The 23,665-nt window shown below is 44.6% G+C and overlaps 1 protein-coding gene across 1 annotated transcript in view; it reads left to right on the forward strand.

Moving 5' to 3' along the window:
* Positions 1–524: 524 nt before the first annotated feature.
* Positions 525–23,665, forward strand: part of RAB31 (RAB31, member RAS oncogene family) — a 105,819-nt gene continuing 82,678 nt past the window's right edge. The window contains exon 1 of the mRNA XM_063450466.1: positions 525–712. Within this exon, the coding sequence (XP_063306536.1) occupies positions 677–712 (36 nt within the window). The 5' untranslated portion in view covers positions 525–676. The remainder of the gene's footprint in view (positions 713–23,665) is intronic.

Raw genomic sequence — 23,665 nt, forward strand, 5'->3', positions numbered from 1 at the left:
TTTTAAATGATAGTTGCAGGTGGGATCAGTTGGGAGCCATAACAGTTTATATGATATGCCTTAGTAAAAAAAGTTAGTTTTTAATGATGTTTTTAAGTAGTGGAGACTGGGTAAGCGTCTAACGGAAAAGGGAAGAGATTTCCACAGGATTCCCCTGTGTGTTCCCCCATCCTAGTTTCCTGAAATAACCTTTGTAATATATGAATATGGCTGTGATAGAATAATATGTTCTGTCAAATCCCAATTCCCAGCTAGTTGGTATTTAATATGTTTTTAAGTGAAAGTCAACAGTATATAGGTAAGTAATAAAATCACTGGAAATCTTCTGTATTAATACCACTTCTCTGTTAAATGCCAAACACGCTTTCCAACTCCTGCATACGCCAAAATGTTTTTTTGTTTTTTTTTAAGTATAATATGCCACATTTTTGAGAGATTACGAAAGCAGCAAATGAGTAGCTGTCTGCACGCCATGTGATAGGCTGGACATAAATAGCCTAGCCTGGTTTCCGTTTGTTTTGGAGGAATTAAAACCTCCTCTTTCTCTCTCCCTTTTTTTGTTTAGTCAGGAAATTATTTGCATGCGATCCACAAGAGTATAGAAGCTGAGCCTCGGAGATGTCTGTGTAGCCCTTTTCTGATGATGTGTTGGAAGAAACAAAACTGCTTTTAAAGGATGGCCATTCGAGAGCTGAAAGTTTGCCTGCTTGGGGTAAGGAGCTTTTTTTGGGGGATTCTTTTTGATATTAGGGTGATGGAGGATGTTGATAACACAGAAATTATATAAGCAATTGCTAGAACACTTTCACATTTCTATTTATGCAGCAGCCTAAAAAGAAATCTAACACCAACATAATCAGTCACTTCTGGTTTAAATTATCATTTACTAAATTCCTCTGCTCTTTGTGAAATACAAAGCAGAACAAGTCTGTTAATGCCTTGCTGAATCATTAACTTTAGAGAGAGAAGAAACTTGGCAACATATTTTTGAAAATGTAACCTTAGAGAAGGAACTCTGATAGTTCAAAGAACTCACTAAACAAAGAACTAGCAAAATTTGCAAACTGTTTCACTGTCGTACATACATTAATATAAAAAGGTTTTGTCTTTGATTGTTTCCCAGCATTATTGTAGAGCAAGGCAAGTTGCTTGTTTTCTTTCATTTCTTCTTGATTCATTGCCCATTAAAATCTAAATGTAATGTAAAATGTATTGATTGATTCTCAACATTTATTTTATTTATGCAATAGTTATATATGTATATTTTTATTTTTGTTATTTTTTTGTTGAACCTGATTGTAACACACAGACATTTTTTTGTTGCAAGTTCCATTATGGCATTCAGTAGGAAGAAGTGGACTTCTGCTACTGAGAAATTGGGGACATTTAAAACTCTTTATTATATTCTCTCCTCACAGTGGCGATTTACTGAGTATCTGGAAAGAGCAGCACACTGAGTAAAAAATATGATCTCAGTTCCCTCAGATCAACTGAACACTGTTTCTGCTATCTTACAATACAAGCCCCAATTGAAATAATAAGTCCTTATTATATGAAATGCACATAGATATGTCCCAAGGCCAGTCCTACTCAGGTATATGTGGATAGTCCTAGGTGCACTTAGCCACTTTGTTGGAATGTGCGCGATAATTACAGTGATAGTTTACTGCATTGGATAACGGATGTAATTCTTTACCAATCTCCATGCAAGCCCCATGGATACTATATGGACTAACTTATGTCTCACAAATCTTTAGTAAAAGTAATAGCAACTTGCAGAATCTGATTTAGGGTAAATCGCTGCTAAGCTACTTCATTATACAAGAGACATGCTGAAGTGAAAGTCAGGTTGCTTCTTCAAGCATCAGTGTGTTTACCCAAATGTGGATATTGCACACTGCCTGACATCTCCAGAATATGGACCTAACATACAAAACTTTATACCTAACGCTGCAGTGTCCCTCTGCTCTAAAGCTATTGTCCGCCCCACACAGGGATTAAAAGGCTGAAAAAAACTTTATACACATGGCTCTTTCTGGCAATGTCAGCAAAGAGGGAAAACAGTACACATGCGTAGTGAGTGCCACATGTGCATTAAGCCTTTGGGAATTTGCAAGATGCTGGACATCCTTATAAAAAGCGGGAGGATGTCCAGCGTTATTTCACCGAGTTTAACTCAGTGAAACTGCAGGTTGACAGCCACAAGAGGCAGTCTTAACTCTGCAATTAAAATATTGCAGTTTCTCTGAGAGGAATTAAAATGATCTGCATACACCTGAAAGGATAGATTATTTTGGTGGAGGGAGCAAAGTAGATTGGAGTCAGCAGAGGTAGTAAGGGGCAAGCGAACTGTGTTTTAAAAGATTTTTATGAAGGGCTGCAGAGATAAGAAGAATTGAACATGGTGAGGGCATTTCATAAGGAACGGGCAGTCCTGAAGAAGTCCTGCAGGTGAGAGTCTGCTGTGTGGGTACAACAACAGGACAGTAACAGGTCCTAGATGGAGCCAAGAGGCCAGGCCTTCAACAAATATGCAAGGCAGGAGATATAAGTAGGGGCATAGTTATGGGAAGCTTTGAGAACCTTGAACTGAATCCTAAATGAAATTGAAGCCAGTATAGAGACTGACAAATGGGTGAGGTTTGAGAGTTATACCATTTAAGTAGATGAATCTGACATAGGCATTCATTATATACTGCATATGGGCAATGTGAACACTATTAAGGTCAATAGGTAGAGGGTTACAATAATCAAGGCAGAAAACAATGAGGCATTTGGTTGCATCCTCAGTGATAAAGGGTTGAATGTGAGAAATGTTTTTGAGATGAAAGCAACAGGATTTGGTGATAGATTTTATTTAAGGTCAGAGTCAAAGAGCACAACAAGACTTATTGTCTGTGGGTTAGAAGGTATAACATCTCATGAGTTTGGTGTAGGAAAGGTGGAGTTTTAGGAATCCTGAAGTGATCCAGTCAGAAACATAAGATAGGCAGTCAATGACACAACACAGCAAATGGGGAGAAAGATCAGGCAAGGAGATGTAGATCTGGTTATTATCAGTACACAGGTGATATTGAAAGTTACAGGATGATATTAAGTCACCAAAAGAGGCAGTGTAAATTGAGAAAAGAAGAGGTCCCACTACAGAGACTTAAGGAACCCCAGCTGAGAGAGGTACAGAAGATGGGGATGAGCCAGAGAATGAGACATTGAAGGAGTGGTCAGAGAGATAGAAAGAAAGCCAGAAAATTGTCACTGAGGTCAAGACTGCAACTGGTGGGGAGTAGAAATGGGTGGTCAACAGTGTTGAAAGTGGCAGAAAGATCATGAAGATCCAAGGATCACCAAAACACAGCAACTGGTGGTTCACTGGCTGTATGGGGCACTCTCTGGAGATTCCCTGCTTGTCGGGGCTATATTTCTTAATGCTATGTTGTTTGTTTTTACTGTTACTTATTATTATGCTCTCTACCACAGTTAATTTACCTTTTGATAGCTTTTGGCTTTTCACTAACTTTCTGCACTCCCCATTGGCTGCGACGTGGTGAAGGGACAACTGTATACCCCAATGCATAATCTACTGACCCGCCTTTATGATCCAGGTTAATGTCTCACCCCCTCTATACCAACATCAGTGTAAGTCACATGAGCTTAAGCTATTATCATGGAATGTAACCAAATCCCTGAGGGTGAGATGGATAGAATCATGTATTTTAGCCCCTTACCATTCCAACTCGAGGGGAGTTGCCATTCTACTTAATAAATCCATCATCCCAACTATCCATAACCAAATTGCGGATCCAGAGGGAAGATTCCTTATACCAGACATTACTCAAAAGGCATCTGTTATACCCTAGTTAATGTATATGCTCCAAATATCTTAAACACCTTCTTTTTTATGAAATTGTTTAATCTTGTGATTCGTTTTACAGGTTTCAACTTCATAGTAGGTAGAAACTTTAAACAATGAGGGCTAACAGGTTGGATAGGTCTGGCTCTGCTCCTTCGACCCTCTCCCAAGAGTACCAGGGACTTCTCCTTCTCAGAGGAGCCTCTAACTCACAGATTTATGGCAGATACAAAACGTTGGGGTTAGGAATTACACACACATCTAGGGCTCACAACACCTCATCTATGCTTGACCTCTTCTTAATCTATCCTGAACTAGTACCCAAAGTAGAAATAGAACAGGAGAAGGAGGGAGTGAGAGTAGACTAGCTAGCCTCACACGCTCCGAGTAGGTTACCGGAGGTATATAAGGGGCTTGACCCCAGGTACAATCAAAAGCAAGAAGAAAAAATGAGAACTGAAATAAAGAAAACAATCCCACTTAGTGGGTGTAGTCCAATCTCGTTCTCAATAATATACCTCCAATTTGTAAGTGTCACATATAGAAAGAGGAAGAGGGAAAAGGGGAGGGGGGGGGGTTTCTGTTTAAGCCTTTATTAGAGTATATTAAAAAATTAGCAACTAGTTTCCCAATAGGTAGTGAAGCCTAAAAGGTGGGTAAATTAAGTATAATTACCGTATTTGGTTCGTATAGCAACAGGTATATCCAGGATACAAATACCTGGGTAGGTAGTGATAGGGGGGGGGGGGGGGAAATGCAGGAAGGGGAGAGAGAGGACAAAGGGGAGGGTATCAATATACCAAAATATAGAGAGGTGCCTGGTAGCGGTAGGGGTAGCTCAGGGAGTCACTATACAAGGGATCCAGTGGTGCACATAAACTGAAAAGGTATGGAGCATATGTGTGTAGGGAAATACACTTGGTATTCCCTGGTATTCCTGCATGTAACTTGTGCAGGTATATTGCTCTGGTATCAGGGACCGGCTAATGTTACAGAGCCGTAACCCTTTGTTCACATAGGTGCCGCACCACAGTCCTCGAATTGCCCTGGACTAACTGTCAAAGCTCACAACAGTGAGACAGAAATTAAACTGCTACTTCAAGGCAGCCTCAACCTTTCCCTATCTCCCCATACAAATAACAGCCCCAAAATCCTAAATGGGGGTATTCCCCATCCCCTTGGCAAATAGTTGCACGAACACAAAAGGAAAAATAAGTTAAATTAACAAACCACCAAAACGAAAAAGGTAAGTAAATCAAAGTGGGAAACTGAAAATAAATTGCATCGGCTCAAATTAGCTCGACGCGCGTTTCGGCGTTTAAATGCGCCTTTGTCAAGAGCTGAGCAGGGACTGAGCTGATTGCCTTTATGTAGGGTGGACGGACCTCCCATTACGGGACAGCCGCCAATCTGCGTGCAGAGGCTGTTCCCGGAGACCACGAGGGACCCGCGGGCTCCTCCCACCTATTGCCGTCCAATCCGAGGCGAAGGGGAGTGGTCACCCTTTGTGTGCCACTTCTGAGAGAACTTAACCCATTGTGAGTGGATCGTGAGAGCCTGTCAGGGTACCTGAGGCCTCTACCTCTAAGGGAGGTAGAGACTTGGTGGTGTATCCGTCCAGGCGAGCTGTCTCCTCCGTTCCTCGCGGTTCATCCAGTCACTTAAACACCGGCCGCGAGGAATCCACGTCCTTTTCTAGCAGGACGCTCAATACGTGACGTCATGACGCTAGCACGAGCAATCTGTCACTCAAGTGTCCGATATCCAATCGGTACTTTTCAGAGGCGTGATTTCCATCCAGAACCAGGGTATTTAAGCTTACTCCTTACTTCAGCTCATTGCCCTGTCGTGGTTCTAGCTTGTCTAGTCACTCAGTGCTCTGGTATTCTAGTTTGCTCTTTTGGTTTTGACTCGGCTCGTTGTACTACCCTGTTTCTCTGTTATCCCTTGACCCGGCTTGTCTCTCGCTTATCTGTCTTCTCGTTCCCTCGACCTCGGCTTGCCTCTGACTATTCTTTACTCTCGGTACGTTAGTCCGGCCATTCTAAGGCCCGGTATACGTACCTTTCCACTCTTTGTACTCTGCGTGTTGGATCCCTGTCCCGATCCTGACATTACGACAGGGCCAATGGATCCTGCAGGTACAAACAGTCAGCTTGGTTCTTCGGATCCCAGGTTTGACGCCATGGAACATAGGATGGATCAGATGGCTTTGGCACTACAGGCACTTTTGTCTCGTGCTAGTAATCCACCTGAGGAGACACGTACTCCTTCTATCTCTCCTGCAGTCTCAGGTCTAGAGGTAGCCACTGTAGGTGCTTCTTCCCGTATTACCCCACCAGTACGTTATGGCGGGTCACCGGAGAAGTGTCGTGGCTTTCTAAACCAGATTAGCATCCATTTCGAACTACAACCCCGCTCTTATCCTACAGATAGAGCAAAGGTTGGATTTATTATTACTCTGCTCATTGAAAAAGCTTTGAGATGGGCCAATCCTTTATGGGAGAATGATAATCCACTCGTCTATAATTATAATGCCTTTGTAGCTGCGTTTAGAGGAACTTTTGACCCTCCTGGCAGAAAGGTCAATGCAGCTAGATTAATGTTGCGCCTTAAACAGGACAATCGAACACTTGTGGATTATGCACTAGAGTTCAGATCCTTGGCGGCAGAAGTTAAGTGGAACGAACAGGCTTATATAGATGTGTTTCTGAATGGGTTATCAGATGTAATTCTTGACGAGGTCGCTACTAGAGAACTCCCTGAAAATTTGGAGGATTTAATTTCTTTTATATCTCGTATTGATGAACGCTTAAGAGAGAGGCAGAACACTCGAGATAGGACCCGTAGACCCTCCTTTAAACTAGCGCCTACCTTTCAAATCTCTGAGTTCGAAGACTTACGTATTCCTGAACCTATGCAGATAGGCAGTACTCATCTCACTGAAAGGGAGAGACAGTACAGGAGAAGGGAGGGTTTATGTATGTATTGTGGAGTCAGGGGTCATTTACGCCTAAATTGTCCCAATCGTTCGGGAAACGCTCGCACCTAAGTTCCTCTAGAGGACAGGCCTTGGGTGTTTCTACTTTGTCCTCTATTCACAACTACAAGGAGCTCAGGCTTGTGTTACCCGTTTCTTTAAAGTGGGAGAAGGGAGTAGTTAAGACTATGGCACTAATCGATTCTGGAGCTGCTGAGAGCTTTATAGATCAGGGTTTTGCTGCCAAGCATGCTATTCCATCCCAGTTAAAAGAGACACCTCTGGCTGTTGAGGCCATCGATGGTAGACCGTTACTTGAGCCTGTTATTTTTCATGAGACCATACCGATTAACTTGACTGTTGGCATCCTGCATAAAGAGGATATATCCTTGATGCTCATTTCTTCTCCGTCTATTCCCATAGTTCTGGGGTACTCCTGGCTGAGGAGACACAACCCTATTATTAATTGGGAATCAGGGGAGATAGTTTCATGGGGAGAGAATTGTCAAGAAAAATGCTTGCGGAAGGTCTTACCTCTTGGATTAACTAATACATCGAATACCTCTGACAATCCTACAGAGACACAAATTCCGCCTCAGTATCTAGATTTAAAGGCAGTATTTGACAAAAAGAAAGCCGATACCTTACCCCCACACAGGTCCTTTGATTGCAAAATTAACCTACTCCCTGGTACCATGCCTCCCAGAGGTCATGTATACCCATTATCTATAAAGGAGAACTCAGTCCTAGAGGAATATATTCACGAGAATTTAGACAAGGGATTCATCAGGAGGTCCTCCTCTCCTGCCGGGGCTGGATTTTTTTTTGTTAAAAAGAAAGATGGTTCTTTGAGACCTTGTATTGATTATCGAGGCCTGAATAAGATAACCATTAAAAATGCCTACCCGATTCCCTTGATCACCGAACTCTTCGATCGTTTGAAGGGCTCTACAATTTTCACCAAGTTAGACCTCAGAGGGGCATATAACTTGGTGAGAATCCAGCAGGGACATGAGTGGATGACGGCATTCAATACTCGATATGGCCACTATGAATATACCGTCATGCCTTTTGGGTTATGCAATGCACCAGCAGTATTCCAAGATCTGATTAATGAGGTTCTTAGGGAATTTCAGCAAGAGTGCGTCATTGTATACCTAGATGATATACTCATTCATTCTAGTGACATTGAGATTCATCACAAACAAGTCAGGAGGGTTTTGCACAAGCTTCTCCAGCATGGCTTGTATTGCAAGTTGGAGAAATGTAGCTTTGATCAAACCCAGGTAACCTTTCTCGGCTATGTGATCTCTGGGGAGGGATTTAAGATGGATCCGGATAAGCTCCAATCCATTCTAGAGTGGCCTTTACCCACAGGTCTTAAAGCCATACAGAGATTTATTGGTTTTTCCAATTATTATAGGCGCTTTATTAAGGGCTATTCTTCCATTATTGCACCTATCACTAACATGACCAAACAGGGGGCTGACACTAAGAATTGGACTACTGAAGCTCTCCTTGCGTTCAAGACTCTCAAGGAGCTTTTCGCTTCCGCTCCAATTTTAGTTCACCCTGACACTTCTCTGCCATTTTTGCTCGAGGTAGACGCATCAGAGACTGGTTTAGGTGCTGTTCTATCTCAAAGGTTGGGTGTTGATAAACCATTACATCCATGTGGATTTTTCTCTAAAAAATTGACCGGCACTGAAAGCAGGTATGACATTGGTGACAGAGAATTACTAGCGGTTATCAAGGCTTTGAAAGAATGGAGACATTTATTGGAAGGTACATTACATCCTGTTACCATCCTGACAGACCACAAAAACTTGTCTTATATCGGAGAGGCCAAGCGTCTGTCCTCCAGGCAGGCTCGTTGGTCGTTGTTTCTTACCCATTTCAATTACGTTCTGACTTACAGACCTGGGTCAAAGAATTCTAAAGCCGATGCGCTATCTCGCCAATATGAACCCTCTGCTTCAGTTGAACCACTTTTGTCTTCCATTGTACCCAAATGCAATATTATTGCTAATACCAGTCTCAAAATTCATTCCCCGCTACTTGACCAGATCTTGAAGTCACAACATCTAGCTCCCGGAAACACTCCTGAGGGAAGAAACTTTGTTCCTCCTGAACTTCAACTGGAGCTCTTACAATGTTTTCATGAAAGTAAAATAGCTGGTCATCCTGGTATTCGCAAGACGTACTCTCTGATATCCAAGGATTTCTGGTGGCCTTCACTTCGTAAGGATATTGAGGAGTTCGTCGCAGCTTGTGAGACTTGTGCCAAGACTAAACTATTTCATGCATCCCCATGTGGCCTGTTACACCCCTTGGACATTCCTGAGAAACCTTGGTCCTGTTTGTCCATTGACTTTATCGTTGATTTGCCTGCTTCCAAAAGACAGACTGTTATTCTCACGGTGGTGGATAGATTTACCAAGATGGCCCATTTCGTGCCATTACCTAAACTTCCGACTTCCCCTGAATTGGCGGAGATTTTTGCGAGAGAAGTTTTTCGCCTACATGGGATCCCTTCAGAGATTGTTTCTGATAGAGGTTCTCAATTTGTCTCACGTTTCTGGAGATCCTTTTGTTCTCAAATGGGCATCAAATTGAACTTTTCCTCTGCCTATCACCCTCAGTCTAACGGAGCTGCTGAACGTACTAATCAAAAGATCGAACAGTATCTGCGTTGCTTTGTTTCCGAACACCAGGACGATTGGGTCGGTCTGATTCCTTGGGCGGAGTTCGCACACAATAACCTTGTTTGCGATTCAACTCGCTCTAGCCCTTTCTTCATGAACTATGGCTTTCATCCTTCGATTTTTCCTTCGGTTTCCTCTTCTCAGGGGATACCGTCGGTTGATGATCATGTCGCCAACCTGAAGAAATTATGGGATCAAACTCGACAAATTCTATTACATAGTTCCTCGCTGTTCAAGAAACACGCTGACAAACATAGAAGAGCGGCTCCTGTTTTTGTTCCTGGGGATAGGGTATGGTTGAGTACTAAGAATATTCGCCTAAAAGTTCCGTCCATGAAATTTGCTCCTCGTTACATAGGTCCTTACAGGGTTCTCACTCGTATCAATCCGGTTGCGTATCGCCTTGCTCTACCACCTGCCTTACGCATTCCTAACTCTTTTCATGTCTCCTTGTTGAAACCCCTCATTTGCAACAAATTCTCCTCTAAGGTCTCCTCGCCTCGTCCTGTTCAGGTGGAGGGTCGGGAGGAGTACGAGGTCAGCTCCATCATTGACTCCAGAATTTCAAGGGGAAAATTGCAATATCTGGTCAACTGGAGGGGATATGGTCCTGAGGAGAGGAGTTGGGTACCTCAGGAGGACGTCCATGCTTCTCGCCTTCGCAGAGCATTTCACCTTCGCTTCCCATCTCGCCCCGGTTCATTCCGCCCGGTGGGCGTATCTGAGAGGGGGGGTACTGTCAGGGTACCTGAGGCCTCTACCTCTAAGGGAGGTAGAGACTTGGTGGTGTATCCGTCCAGGCGAGCTGTCTCCTCCGTTCCTCGCGGTTCATCCAGTCACTTAAACACCGGCCGCGAGGAATCCACGTCCTTTTCTAGCAGGACGCTCAATACGTGACGTCATGACGCTAGCACGAGCAATCTGTCACTCAAGTGTCCGATATCCAATCGGTACTTTTCAGAGGCGTGATTTCCATCCAGAACCAGGGTATTTAAGCTTACTCCTTACTTCAGCTCATTGCCCTGTCGTGGTTCTAGCTTGTCTAGTCACTCAGTGCTCTGGTATTCTAGTTTGCTCTTTTGGTTTTGACTCGGCTCGTTGTACTACCCTGTTTCTCTGTTATCCCTTGACCCGGCTTGTCTCTCGCTTATCTGTCTTCTCGTTCCCTCGACCTCGGCTTGCCTCTGACTATTCTTTACTCTCGGTACGTTAGTCCGGCCATTCTAAGGCCCGGTATACGTACCTTTCCACTCTTTGTACTCTGCGTGTTGGATCCCTGTCCCGATCCTGACAGAGCCTCAGTTTACATATTGTATGGGGAAACTGGTGTATGTAGATGAACTATCAGTGTGGTTGTGCTGATCTCCCCAGACAAGATATAGATCTATATATATGCATGGTAGGCTAAAATGTCGAAGGTAGAATCTTATTTCTTTTTTCATGTAAAACTCCTTTTTCCTCAAAAAACGGGTTATTAATACCTGTAACGGGTTAACGGGTTGTTAATATCCGTACACATCGTTCCATCATTCAAAGGTAACTTGTAATAGTCTAAGTGGTCTGACTATATGTATTTTATACAACAAGTCTGACAGACCGAGAGAGGGGGAGATATATACATCATATTGAGATTTGGATTAATAGCCTAGTGTATTAACAGTGAGGAATTGTGTGAACATTGTATTCCCTAATAGTAAATAAATATGTTTTTATATTTTATTCGATTTTGTTGCGGTTTTATTTTATTTATTTTTATTTATTAATTTCATACTATTGTTTTTATTTTACATACACATATATTTGTGGACTCTCAAAAATAGAAGGAATTCTCAAGCTGTGGGGATAGGGGGCCCAGGGGCAAAAATCAGTCATCAGTACTGAACAAAGAAGAGGAGGGAAAAGGGGGGGGAGGGGGGGGGGGGTTTAGTACCCAAAGTATCACAGTAAATCTAATATTTTAGAGTCAGATCACGAACCTATTGACTTAGTTTTGAATGTAGACCCACCTCTCCTCTCCACAATGGAGGTTTCCAACTTATCAAATGACAGAAGACTCCTTTAGGAACATGCTAGTAGGGGGCTGGGTTAACTCTCCTAATGACAATTTAGACAATGCCATGCTGTTCTGGTAAACCTCTAAAGTAGTACTGTGAGTCTATTTAATTGATTATGTATCTAAGTATAAAAAAACAGTGGGACACTAAATATAACCAACTTAACCCAGATTTGGCAAACACACATCTGACATATGTAGCCTTGCCGTTTTTGTTGTTGTTGATATGTTATATATACTTATCCTCGCTGTCTGACATAACAAAATAGCACATTTAACCCCTTAAGGACCAAACTTCTGGAATAAAAGGGAATCATGACGTGTCAGACACGTCATGTGTCCTTAAGGGGTTAAGTAGAAGCAAAACAATTATGGGACTACTTTTTGTTAGAAAAAGTACACTGAACAAAATTATAAATGCAACACTGTTATTTTTGCCCCCATTTTTCATGAGCTGAACTCAAAGATCTAAGACTTTTTCTATGTACACAAAAGGCCTATTTCTCTTAAATATTGTTCACAAATCTGTCTACATCTGTATTAGTGAGCACTTCTCCTTTGACGAGATAATCCACCCACCTCACAGGTGTGGCATATCAAGATGATGATTGGACAGCATGATTATTGCACAGGTGTGCCTTAGGCTGGCCACAATAAAATGTACAGGAAACGTCATTGGGACCCATTGGTATTAGGGTTGATTACTATAAAATTTTGAAAAGGGGGGCGGAGCCAAGCAGCCCAGACGTGTCCAGCGCGAGCTCCCACGTCTGGGCACTAAAAATGGGGTATCACGCCTGGCCATAGACACCCACAAGCCGTAGACCATAATACCGGTGTCCGGAAGAGGTTGCTGCATCGACCGGTACCTCTCTCGAGCCCCTGCGCAACTGTCCGGACTCACTGAGGCTTGCGGCCTACCTAAGATTCAGCCGCGGAGATACGGCCGCTCTCCAGGCACATCAGAAAAGACTGGGACCCCGGTGACACCTCCCCCCCAGGACCGGCGGGGGTCATCCCGGTCCACATATAGCTGCCTGACTCACCCAGCTGACAACGGGCTGCCGACACCGCACAAAGCATAGCCGTAACTCCATCCCTCAAAATGGCGGACGCACTCTCCCCATGCAGCAAGCGAGACGGGTGCGCATCGGTAGACCTCATGCTACAGCACCTGGACGAGTTCTTCGCCAAGCTATGGCAGAAGCTGGAGGTATGTGCTGATGGAAGGGAGAGGAGTCAGAGGGGCACTCGGAGGCACACAAGAGTTGGGGTGCAAGAGGCCCAGCCGGGCGTGATCACTCACCAAGCACTTAAGCCGTACAAACTTAGCCCACCCAGGCAGCGTGCCGGCGGGGTCCTTCACCCCAGGAATCTCTGGCTGAAACTGCAGCACAGACTCTCCACCGCCACCGCTACCTACAAGCAAGGGGAGAGGGAAGCCTGGCAACGGCAAGTGAAGGTGCCTGCTGCCAGAACCACACAGAGGGGTGAACCACTCGTCCCCCGACACATGCAGCTACGAGACCTAGGGCACGACGCCTGCCCAAGCCGAGAGCGGCAGAAGCTAAATATCGAAAGCTCCAAGCAAGGAAACGCAGGGAGGCAAGACAGCACACGAGACCTGAACGACCGACCCACAAAGCCCACTGTCCTCTCCCACCAGAGACAAGCCTGAAATCTGCCAGATCACAGACCTCTGCGAAACCAGAACTTGCTAGCCTGCGAATCTGGAGCCGGGACAGCTCCTTCTATAGGCTCTGCATCGTCAAGGAGACCAACGCTGACGACGTCCATGCACTGGGCATCGGCTGATGAGCCTACCTCTGTCCCTCTCAAGTGAACACACCACACTTGCATCTAGAGGACACACTCACGGCCGGCAACAACCATCGACATATGGACTACCCACACCTCGTAAATATAAATATCACTGTATGGACTAAGCGTTTTCAGTGGACAATGCTAGCCAACCATACAGCCTAGCTACATAGAGATGATGTAAAGTGTGCCATAGACTACCTCACGTTATTTTTTGTTTAGTTCAGGACCAGATAGTCTAAGCTCTCATCTGCAATTTATTATCACCTATGTGTCCACTTGTAGTTAAGGTGCAGCAGACTAGCATGTTACCACAAACCCAGCAGCCAAATAGTCTAATCGCAATAGCCTGAGCTACTAATTAGCATTTTGGTACAACGTTTAGGACTCAAAATTGTTTCAATACTGTTTCATAGTTCCATAAGCGATAACTACACTGTTGTTTTAATAATGTTTTATAGCTCCATAAGCGATAACTACACAGGGATAAACGGCGGCTATACGACTATTTACTGAGTACCTAGACTAGCCAGCGTTAATACTACCCATATCACACGTGTAACTCACTCTCTACGTCACTGGTTTGACCATAGCCACCACTGCCTGACAATCCCTGAACCTGCTATAACATACTTGACTAATATAACGCACACCCGGGAGAAAGCTACTACATGACTTCAACCCAGATAGGGGACCCTAGCTAACTTTCAGCTCCTGAAAGTATCTTATATAACCGTTAACTGCACCACTTGTTTAACTTAATACTCCAAGCAGTCAACAGTAGTCGCAGAGCTAAAGCTTTACACAGCACTAACTATCCTAACTATAAGATTTAAAGCGTAAATATGTGCTAATGTTATTGTGATAATGCTGGTTAAGAATGCTAAACGATTGGTAGGTTGTGGCTATAACACATGTGACTAGTAAATCTCAACACTCTATATCACGGTTCTTCCGATTTAGCAAAGCTGCTAATTTAGCGCAGATTAAGATAGTCACTTTAACTGTAAAAGGCAACCGATGTTAACTCCTGTTATGTTTCTACATTTATATACAAAAATGTGCATTGCTCAAACGCCATCACTGTAATATCAATGTGCTATGTTGATGCTTGCGAATGCTATTGTGGCAGAGTGAGCTGTTTTGTCTACTTATGCACTCAAAAATAAAGAATTAAAAAAAATAAAAAAAATTGAAAAGCCAGATGACTGGGATTTTAACTTCCCTTTTAAATGCCATTTATCTAGACAAAAATACCTCACATTATCTAGAACAATTCCAATTCCAAACCCCAATAACAATCCAGCACTCCCAACTTCGTATAGGCCAATCACTCTATTAAATAATAAATTCAAACTCCTCACAAAAATATTGGCCAATAGACTCCAACAATTTATTCAGGGAATAGGAATGGCAGTAGCGTCTGCCTCCTTGTATGATAACCACTTAGAAAAACATCAAGCAGTTTTACTCAATTGTGACGCTCAGAGAGCCTTTGACCAGGTAGCCTGGCCTCATCTTATTAGGATACTAGAATATTGTTTCTTTGAAATCCCATTCTATAATTTCATGAGGGCTTTATACACACACACACACACACACACACACACCAGTCTGCTAAAATCACAGAGTGTGTTACCCTTATGAACCTCAAAGGCCAGCTTCCATAGGTCGGCCCCAAGGAGTACCCCAATTCCTTGTGCCAGGCCTTTTGGAAGGTAATTTTGACCGCTTCAGTGTCTGCTAGGAGTGTGTTATATAATGTGGAGAGTATTTTTTGGGGGGGTTGGTGTGTCCAGCATATGAGCTCTACCGTGGGCCTGTGCTGTGCCGCGTGGCTTTGTATGTTTACCCTATTGAGCAAGGACTTCAGTTGTAGATACGAGAACAAGGCTCTGCTGGTTATGTAAGAGTGTTTGGAGGTCCGGAAAGGGCAGGAACCCACCGTCCTTGTATAGGTGCTCAATTTTGGAGCATCCGGCCTCACTCCATTTTTTGTGGTCAAAAGTCGGGATTCCCACTGCCAGACTAGAGATCTGGGCGTCCCGTAGCAGTTCCCCAAGGTCCCCCTTTTTGTCCCTGACTTCGTCCCAGAATTTTAGAGTCAGAGATGTGGTCGGGAGGGGACGGGTATGTGGTGGGCGCAGATGCTTCGGGAGCCAGAACAGATTGCTTAGGCCCTGTCTACACGCCCAGTAGGATTCTATCTGGGTCATTTGTGGAGTGTCCCAATCTGCTGTAGCTACTTTGACTGCTGCCAGTTAAACCGCTCAATAGTAGGCATGGACATTTGGTAGTCCTAAACCCCCCGACTTAACTGGCTGTTGCAATATTGAGGTGGCCACTCTGCGTCTTTTCTTTGCCAATACAAAGCGTCCAGTGATACCAACACGCACCCCACCTTCAGGCGTTGGGCACTATGTATGATGTTCAGTACTTTCCTGGTGTTGTCTCCCCCCTGCCTGTTTTTAACAAACCCCACTTGATCTGTATGGATAATATATGGGAGCATGTGTCCAAGATGCAAAGCATATATTTTTGCGTAGATCTTGGCGTCAGTATTTAACAGAGATATGGGGCGGAGGTTTTGGGGGCAGAGTGGCGGCTTGCCTGGTTTAGGGAGCGTGACAATATTGGCTAACAGTGTTTCAGGGGGTAGCTGTTGGTTTAAAGTAGCTTCATTATATGCTTTTGTTAGATGAGGCGTGAGGATGTTTTTAAATGTTTTATAATAACAGTTGCCAAAGCCATCCGGGCCTGGTGATTTGCTTGTTGGTAGATGTTGAATAACTGTGGCAACCTCGTCTTCAGTAATGAGAGAAGAGAGCTCCTGTTGTTGTTGTGGTGTAAATGAGGACAGTTGTATGGCATCTTGATGGGGTTGGTGCATCTGGGCATCCTCAGCTAGATTATGTAGGGAGATATAATACCTTGCATATATCCTTTGGAGCTATCACTGTATCCCTCATTTCATGTCAGGTAAGCTATCTCTATGCTTAGTTTGTTTGGTTTTCAGATGCTGGGCTACCAGTTTGCCCGCACTGTTTCCCTGTGAGTAATGAGACGCTTTAAGTTTGTGGACGTAGTAATCAGTTTTATATAGGGCCTGTTTGTGTATGTTTTGTGTGAGTTGAAAGATGCACATCTTCAACCCTTTTGTCGAGGCTTGTTGGTTTTGGGTTGTAAGGTCTTGAAGCTCTTTCTGCCATTCTCGCAGCTGCTTCTGTGACCTTCTCTTAAGGAAAGCAGCTGTTCGTATCAACAGTCCCCTAACCACTGATTTATGTGCAGTTCATGCGGGCTACCCTGTGAAGACTGGGTTTCGACCCCCACATGCCCAAGTGGATCTCAGCCCTATACACATCACTGCAGGCCCGCCTGCGAATTAACGGAGCTCTTTCCCCCAGCGTTCTCCATACGAAACGGGACGCACCAGGGGTGCCCCCTATCCCTCCTCCTGTTTGCCCTCACCCTTGAGCCATTCCTGGAGGCAGTAAGATGGGACAGGGCAATGGTGGGGTACACACATGGAGATGTGACTCACAAGGTCGCGGCTTATGCGGACAACCTCCTGTTCTTCGTGGGGAACCCGACAGTCACGCTGCCAAACCTCCTGGCGGCTTTCCACACATATGGGGCGCTCTCTAATTTAAAACTCAACACAGACAAATCAGAAGCACTCCCACCAGTGGTGTATCCTGGTTTTGTGCTGCCCTAGGTATGACAAAACTCAGACACCCTCGCCCTCTAAATACACATACACACTCGCTGACAGACACATATACACTCAGTGTCAGACACACACATTCACTGACAGACACACATACACTAGCTAACAGACATACACACATACACTAGCTAACAGACATACACACTCACTAACTAACAGACACACACACACTAACACACTCACTAGCAGATACACACTAACACATTCACTAACAGACACACACACACATACACACACACACTGACACACACACACACACACACACTGGCACACACACACACACACTAACAGACACTCACTAACAGACACTCACTAACAGACACACACACACTCACTAACAGACACACACACACTAATAATGGCAACTGATAGTGTAGATTTAGTCGCGGTTACTGAGACATGGTATAATGAGAAAAATGACTGGGACATAGCAATACCAGGGTACTCTTTATATAGAAAAGACAGGGAAGGCAGGAAAGGGGAAGGGGTGGCCCTGTATGTGAAGGATAGCATAACATCTAGCCTAATAAAAGTTAGTGAGGTGAACATAGAGTCCGTTTGGGTTACGTTAGAATTTGGTAATCACACAGTAATTCGTGTAGATGTGATTTATAGGCCCCCAGGACAAATTGAAGAGTTAGATAATCTACTAGTTGAGGAAATAGCTAAAATGACAATGAAGGGGGAAGTTATCATCATGGGTGACTTCAATCTTCCTGATGTGAATTGGAAAACAAAAATAGCTGCTTGTGCCAGGAGCACACATATTCTAAACTCCCTACTGGGATTGTCTCTAAAACAAGTCGTTGAGGAGCCAACTCGCAAAGAGGCCATACTAGATTTAGTGTTAACAAATGGAGATTTGGTATCCGATATTACTGTAGGTGAAAGTTTAGGATCCAGTGATCATCAGTCAGTGTGGTTTAATATAAGAACAGTGACTGAGTCACACCACACAGAAACAAAAGTTTTAGACTTTAGAAAAACAGACTTTTCTAAAATTAGAATATGTGTTAAGGAGTCATTATTAGACTGGAGCAATTTAAATGGCGTCCAAGAGAAATGGGATTATTTAAAAGTTGCACTACTGAAGGCAACAGAAAACTGCATTAGGCTTGTCAGTAAAAGCAAAAAATTCAAGAAACCCCTGTGGTACTCCGCAGATGTGGCCAAAATAGTAAAAAACTAAAAGTTAGCATTTAGTAATTATAAAAAAACCAGAGTGAGGAAGACAGAATGATCTATAAGATTAGGCAAAAAGAGGCTAAGCAAGTTATAAGAGCTTCCAAATCACACACAGAAGAGAAAATAGCACAGTCAGTAAAAAAGGGGGACAAAACTTTTTTTAGATACATAAATGAGAAAAGAAAAGTAAAACAAGGATTAGTTAGATTAAAAACAAAAGAAGGAAGGTATGTAGAAGAGGATAAAGGTCTAGCTGACTGCCTCAATTAATATTTTTGTTCGGTATTTACAGATGAAAATGAAGGAGAGGGACCTCAGTTAAGAAAAAGTATAAATGAGTTATTTATTACACGTGAGTTTACAGAGGAAGAGGTTCTATTTCAACTGTCAAAAGTAAAGACAAATAAGTCAATGGGACCTGATGTAATCAGGGCCGGTGCAAGGATTCTTGCCGCCCTAGGCAAGAATACATTTTGACGCCCCCTTATGAATGCAACTACATTCCCTCAGAGGTTTATTCACTAAACTCTGAATTACACTAAAGAGACATTTAGGGAAATAGGTGCACTGAGTAGATATTAAAGGGAAACTATAGTGCCAGGAAAACAAACTTGTTATCCTGGCACTATAGCTTCCCCCTCCGTCAAGTTCATCCCCCCTCGTGGTGCAGCAGGGGTTAAAACACCGTCTGTCACTTACCTGGGTCCAGCTTCAATGTCTTTTGTGCTTGGGTCCGCCTTCGCTTCTCAATGGCAGCTCGCAGTGGCATTTCCGTGACTGGTCGTCTCCGTGCATAGCCACCAGAGGAGTTAACCCTGAACGGTAATTATTGAAGTTTCTTAAAAATTGCAATAATTACCTTTGAAGTGTCATTTACACAATCTCACTAATACACACACTTACACATTCTAACTCTAACTTACACACTAACACATACACATTCTCACTGACCTACACATTGTCACTTGCACACTCTCACTAACATACACAGTGTCACTTACACACTCTCACTAACACACACAGTGTCACCTACATACTCTCACTTATACACACACTCTAACTTACACACTCTCCCTGGCATACACATTGTCAGTTACACACTAACACCACACAGTTTCACTTACACATACACACTAACAGTGTCACTTACACACTCTCCCTAACACATACTCACTAACAGTGTCACTTGCACACTCTCCTTAACACATACTCACTAACAGTGTCACTTGCACACTCTCACTAACACACACAGTGACACCTACATACTCTCACTTATACACACACTCTAACTTACACACTCTCCCTGGCATACACATTGTCAGTTACACACTAACACCACACAGTTTCACTTACACATAAACACTAACAGTGTCACTTACACACTCTCCCTAACACATACTCACTAACAGTGTCACTTGCACACTCTCCTTAACACATACTCACTATCAGTGTCACTTGCGCACTCTCCTTAACACATACTCACTATCAGTGTCACTTGCACACTCTCCCTAACAAATACTCACTATCAGTGTCACTTGCACACTCTCCTTAACACATACTCACTAACAGTGTCACTTGCACACTCTCCTTAACACATACTCACTATCAGTGTCACTTGCACACTCTCCTTAACACATACTCACTATCAGTGTCACTTGCACACTCTCCCTAACACATACTCACTATCAGTGTCACTTGCACACTCTCCTTAACACATACTCACTAACAGTGTCACTTACACACTCACTAACACACACTCTTAAACACAAACTTTACATAAAGTCACACTTTATTTACACACACAAACAAACCAATTTAACACACTCCCCCATTTACAAACATGCACACAATAAGCAGTCCCCCTTAACCATGCCATACCTGGGTGCTGTGATGAGCAGAGGTCCAGGCTGCGGGATCCAGGATGTTGCTCTTTCTCCTGGGGGAGCAGGAGAGATGTGCACTGTAAGCACAGTCTACTTCCTGCTCCCTTCACAGTGCTTCCGGTGTTCACAGGCTCCCCCTGCCTGCAGGAAGCAGAGTGCTCTGCTGTCACAGCAAACCCCACTGCCCGGGCAGGTAATCGGCTGCAGAGGGAGCCCAGCTGGTGAGTGGCTGCGCTGGGGGGTGGCTAAGGAGCCACTCACCCAGCACAGCATTCCCAGACAGCTACAGCAGGGCAGCCCACCGGGAAACCTCTCGGTTTGCGCCCCCTAGAGGCCGGCGCCCCAGGCGAATGCCTTATTCGCCTTAATGGTAGCGCCGGCCCTGGATGGAATACACCCAAGGGCAGAGTACAGAATATTTGATACAGTCCTAACCTCAACATCTGAGGAAAGGGATTTAGGGGTGATTATTTCTGATGACTTAAAGGTAGGCAGACAATGTAACAGAGCAGCAGGAAATGCTAGCAGAATGCTTGGTTGTATAGGGAGAGGTATTAGCAGTAGAAAGAGGGAAGTGCTCATGCCATTGTACAGAACACTGATGAGACCTCACTTGGAGTATTGTACGCAGTACTGGAGACCGTATCTTCAGAAGGATATTGATACCTTAGAGAGAGTTCAGAGAAGGGCTACTAAACTGGTTCATGGATTGCAGGATAAAACTTACCAGGAAAGGTTAAAGGATCTTAACATGTATAGCTTGGAGGAAAGACGAGACAGGGGGGATATGATAGAAACCTTTAAATACATAAAGGGAATCAACACAGTAAAGGAGGAGACTATATTTAAAAGAAGAAAAACTACCACAACAAGAGGACATAGTCTTAAATTAGAGGGACAAAGGTTTAAAAATAATACCAGGAAGTATTACTTTACTGAGAGGGTAGTGGATGCATGGAATAACCTTCCATCTGAAGTGGTAGAGGTTAACACAGTAAAGGAGTTTAAGCATGCGTGGGATAGGCATAAGGCTATCCTAACTATAAGATAAGGCCAGAGACTAATGAAAGTATTTAGAAAATTGGGCAGACTAGATGGGCCGAATGGTTCTTATCTGCCGTCACATTCTATGTTTCTATGTTTCTATGTTTAACAGACACACACACACAATCACACTCACATTTAAAAAAAAAAAACCTTTGGGAGTGCTAGGGTGGATTCTCGCTTTCCCTGGGGTCCAGTGGGGCTGCTGTACGGCCGGCCGGTCACTGCAGTCGGCGAGGGAGCACTGATCCTCCTGTTCAGCTTCCTTGCGCGCCGCATAGTGATGCCGGGGCCGGAGTGACGTCATATTCCGGCATCGGCATCACTGTGGTGCGCGCGAGGGAGCTGAACAGGAGGATCAGTGCTCCCTCGCTACCCGCCAAGTGCCGCTGCTGCCAGCCTTTGGGGGGGCCCTGAGGTGGCCAGCCAGTCAGCTTGTGGGCCCCCCAGGACAAGAGGCTGGCAAGGCATTTAGCAGGGCGATTGGGGGCGGCTTTTTTTGCCATCCCCCAGAAAGTGCCGCCCAAAGCAAATGCCTTGTCAGCCTCGCGGTAAATACACCACTGACTCCCACTCAAGTTGCCTGCGGATACGATAGAACAGCTGAAGGCGAACTTCCCATATAAGTGGTGTGCACACGGCATCAAATATCTTGGAATTTGGTTGAAGGAACATCTGGGTCAGCTGTATCAAGAATACTTCATGCCCCTTCTCCAAACACGAAGGTCGGACATGCAGAGGTGGTGGGAGCTGTGCGTCTCGTGGGTCGACATGCGATCCGACAATTCATATGGAAAACAGGCTCCGCCAACTCACTCACTCGAAACGCCTGGGCAGTACGGGACTGCCCTCAATGCTGATGTACTACTGCGAAACGCACCAACTCCGCATAATAGATTGGCATGTGCTTTAAACCGAAAAACAATGGGTGCACCTAGAGCATACACAGGCCCATATACGCATCCCGCTGGTGACCTGGTTGTTGAACCCCATGCAGACCAAGGAGATATGGGAGCATCCATTCATTGGAGTGCCGCTGAAGATCTGGTCCACCATTTGCTTCGAATTAAAGCTCTCGTCTAAACCGAATCCTCTCACACCAGAGGCCTGTAACCCAGCGATAGCTGGCGGACTGGCTCCATGGGATGTGGCGGGGCTCGGATTGGTGCGCGAATAACCAACTGAAACTACTGGAAGATCTACTCGTGCAGGGCCCCGTTACCAATACCACCAAATCCAGTGATACTACCATATGTTGCTAGGGAGGCATCTCATAAATAGAGACCTAACCGAATTTGAAGCATTGCGTATGGACCGGGCACACCTACAAAGGGGAATCTCCATGTTATATACCATGCTGCTAACGGACATGCAAAGCCTACTGTCAAAGTACCAATCCACGTGTGAACGGGGCACGGGAACTACTCTCACGGACCAGCAATGGGAGAAAAAACATATCTTGTCGCATCAGGGGACGACCAGTTCCAAACTACAGGAACTTAATTTTAAGATCATGACATGCTGGTAAAGGACCCTGGCATGGCTGTACCGCATAGGACTGACTCAGTCCGCCCAGTGCGGGAGGTGCGGAGACGCGGAAGGCACAGACTTACATATCTGGTCATGTCCACCAATCGCAGCCTTCTGGCGACAGGTACATAACATGCTAATGGGAATTCTGGACTCACACATACCGCTGCTACATCACACCGAGATGCCGATCAGGGCGTACAATAAACCCCTTACTCGCCATTTCCAGAACGCTGCGAAAAGCCTGATTCCTGCCAGGTGGAAGTCGCAGACTGTACCAACCATGTCACACTGGATATAAAAGGTAGAGGAAATTTATAGCATGGAAATCTTCACAGTAGAGCTTTGGGCTACCGCGTAATGACACACACAACTGTGGGCTCCTTGGATTGAATAAATGGCAACTGTGGAGCAGGCGGTATAGGGGGCAGCAAGACCAGTGCACCAGACCACTCGCACAGTGCACGAATGGGCAGAGGGCCCTTTCCCCCCACCCCTCTTTCTTCCCCCTTCTATTTCTCCCCCCCTACCGTTTTTTTTTCCTTTTCTACCATTTCGTTTCTCCCTTTTCCCGCGTACTTCCAGGCCCATTCCTTAGGCTTCTCTCTGCTTACCTTCCTCACTTTCCCCTTAGGAGGGAGTTTGTTGACTGCCGAAAACGCCATAGCACGATCCCAACATGGACATTCTGGGACACGCAATTCTGGGACACGGACATACAAACCGATTTGCCGACTCCCATTTATGCCTTAACTTTTCCCTCACATTGACACTCACTTCGACATGAAACAAGATGGGTGCTTCCCACCTACTCCACACGGTGGACATGGCCCAAGGATGAACCGAGAGAAAGGCTACTCACATAATGTCGCATTGTTACACCA

The sequence above is a fragment of the Pelobates fuscus genome, chromosome 4 (assembly GCF_036172605.1).
Source record: "Pelobates fuscus isolate aPelFus1 chromosome 4, aPelFus1.pri, whole genome shotgun sequence".
NCBI lineage: Eukaryota > Metazoa > Chordata > Amphibia > Anura > Pelobatidae > Pelobates > Pelobates fuscus.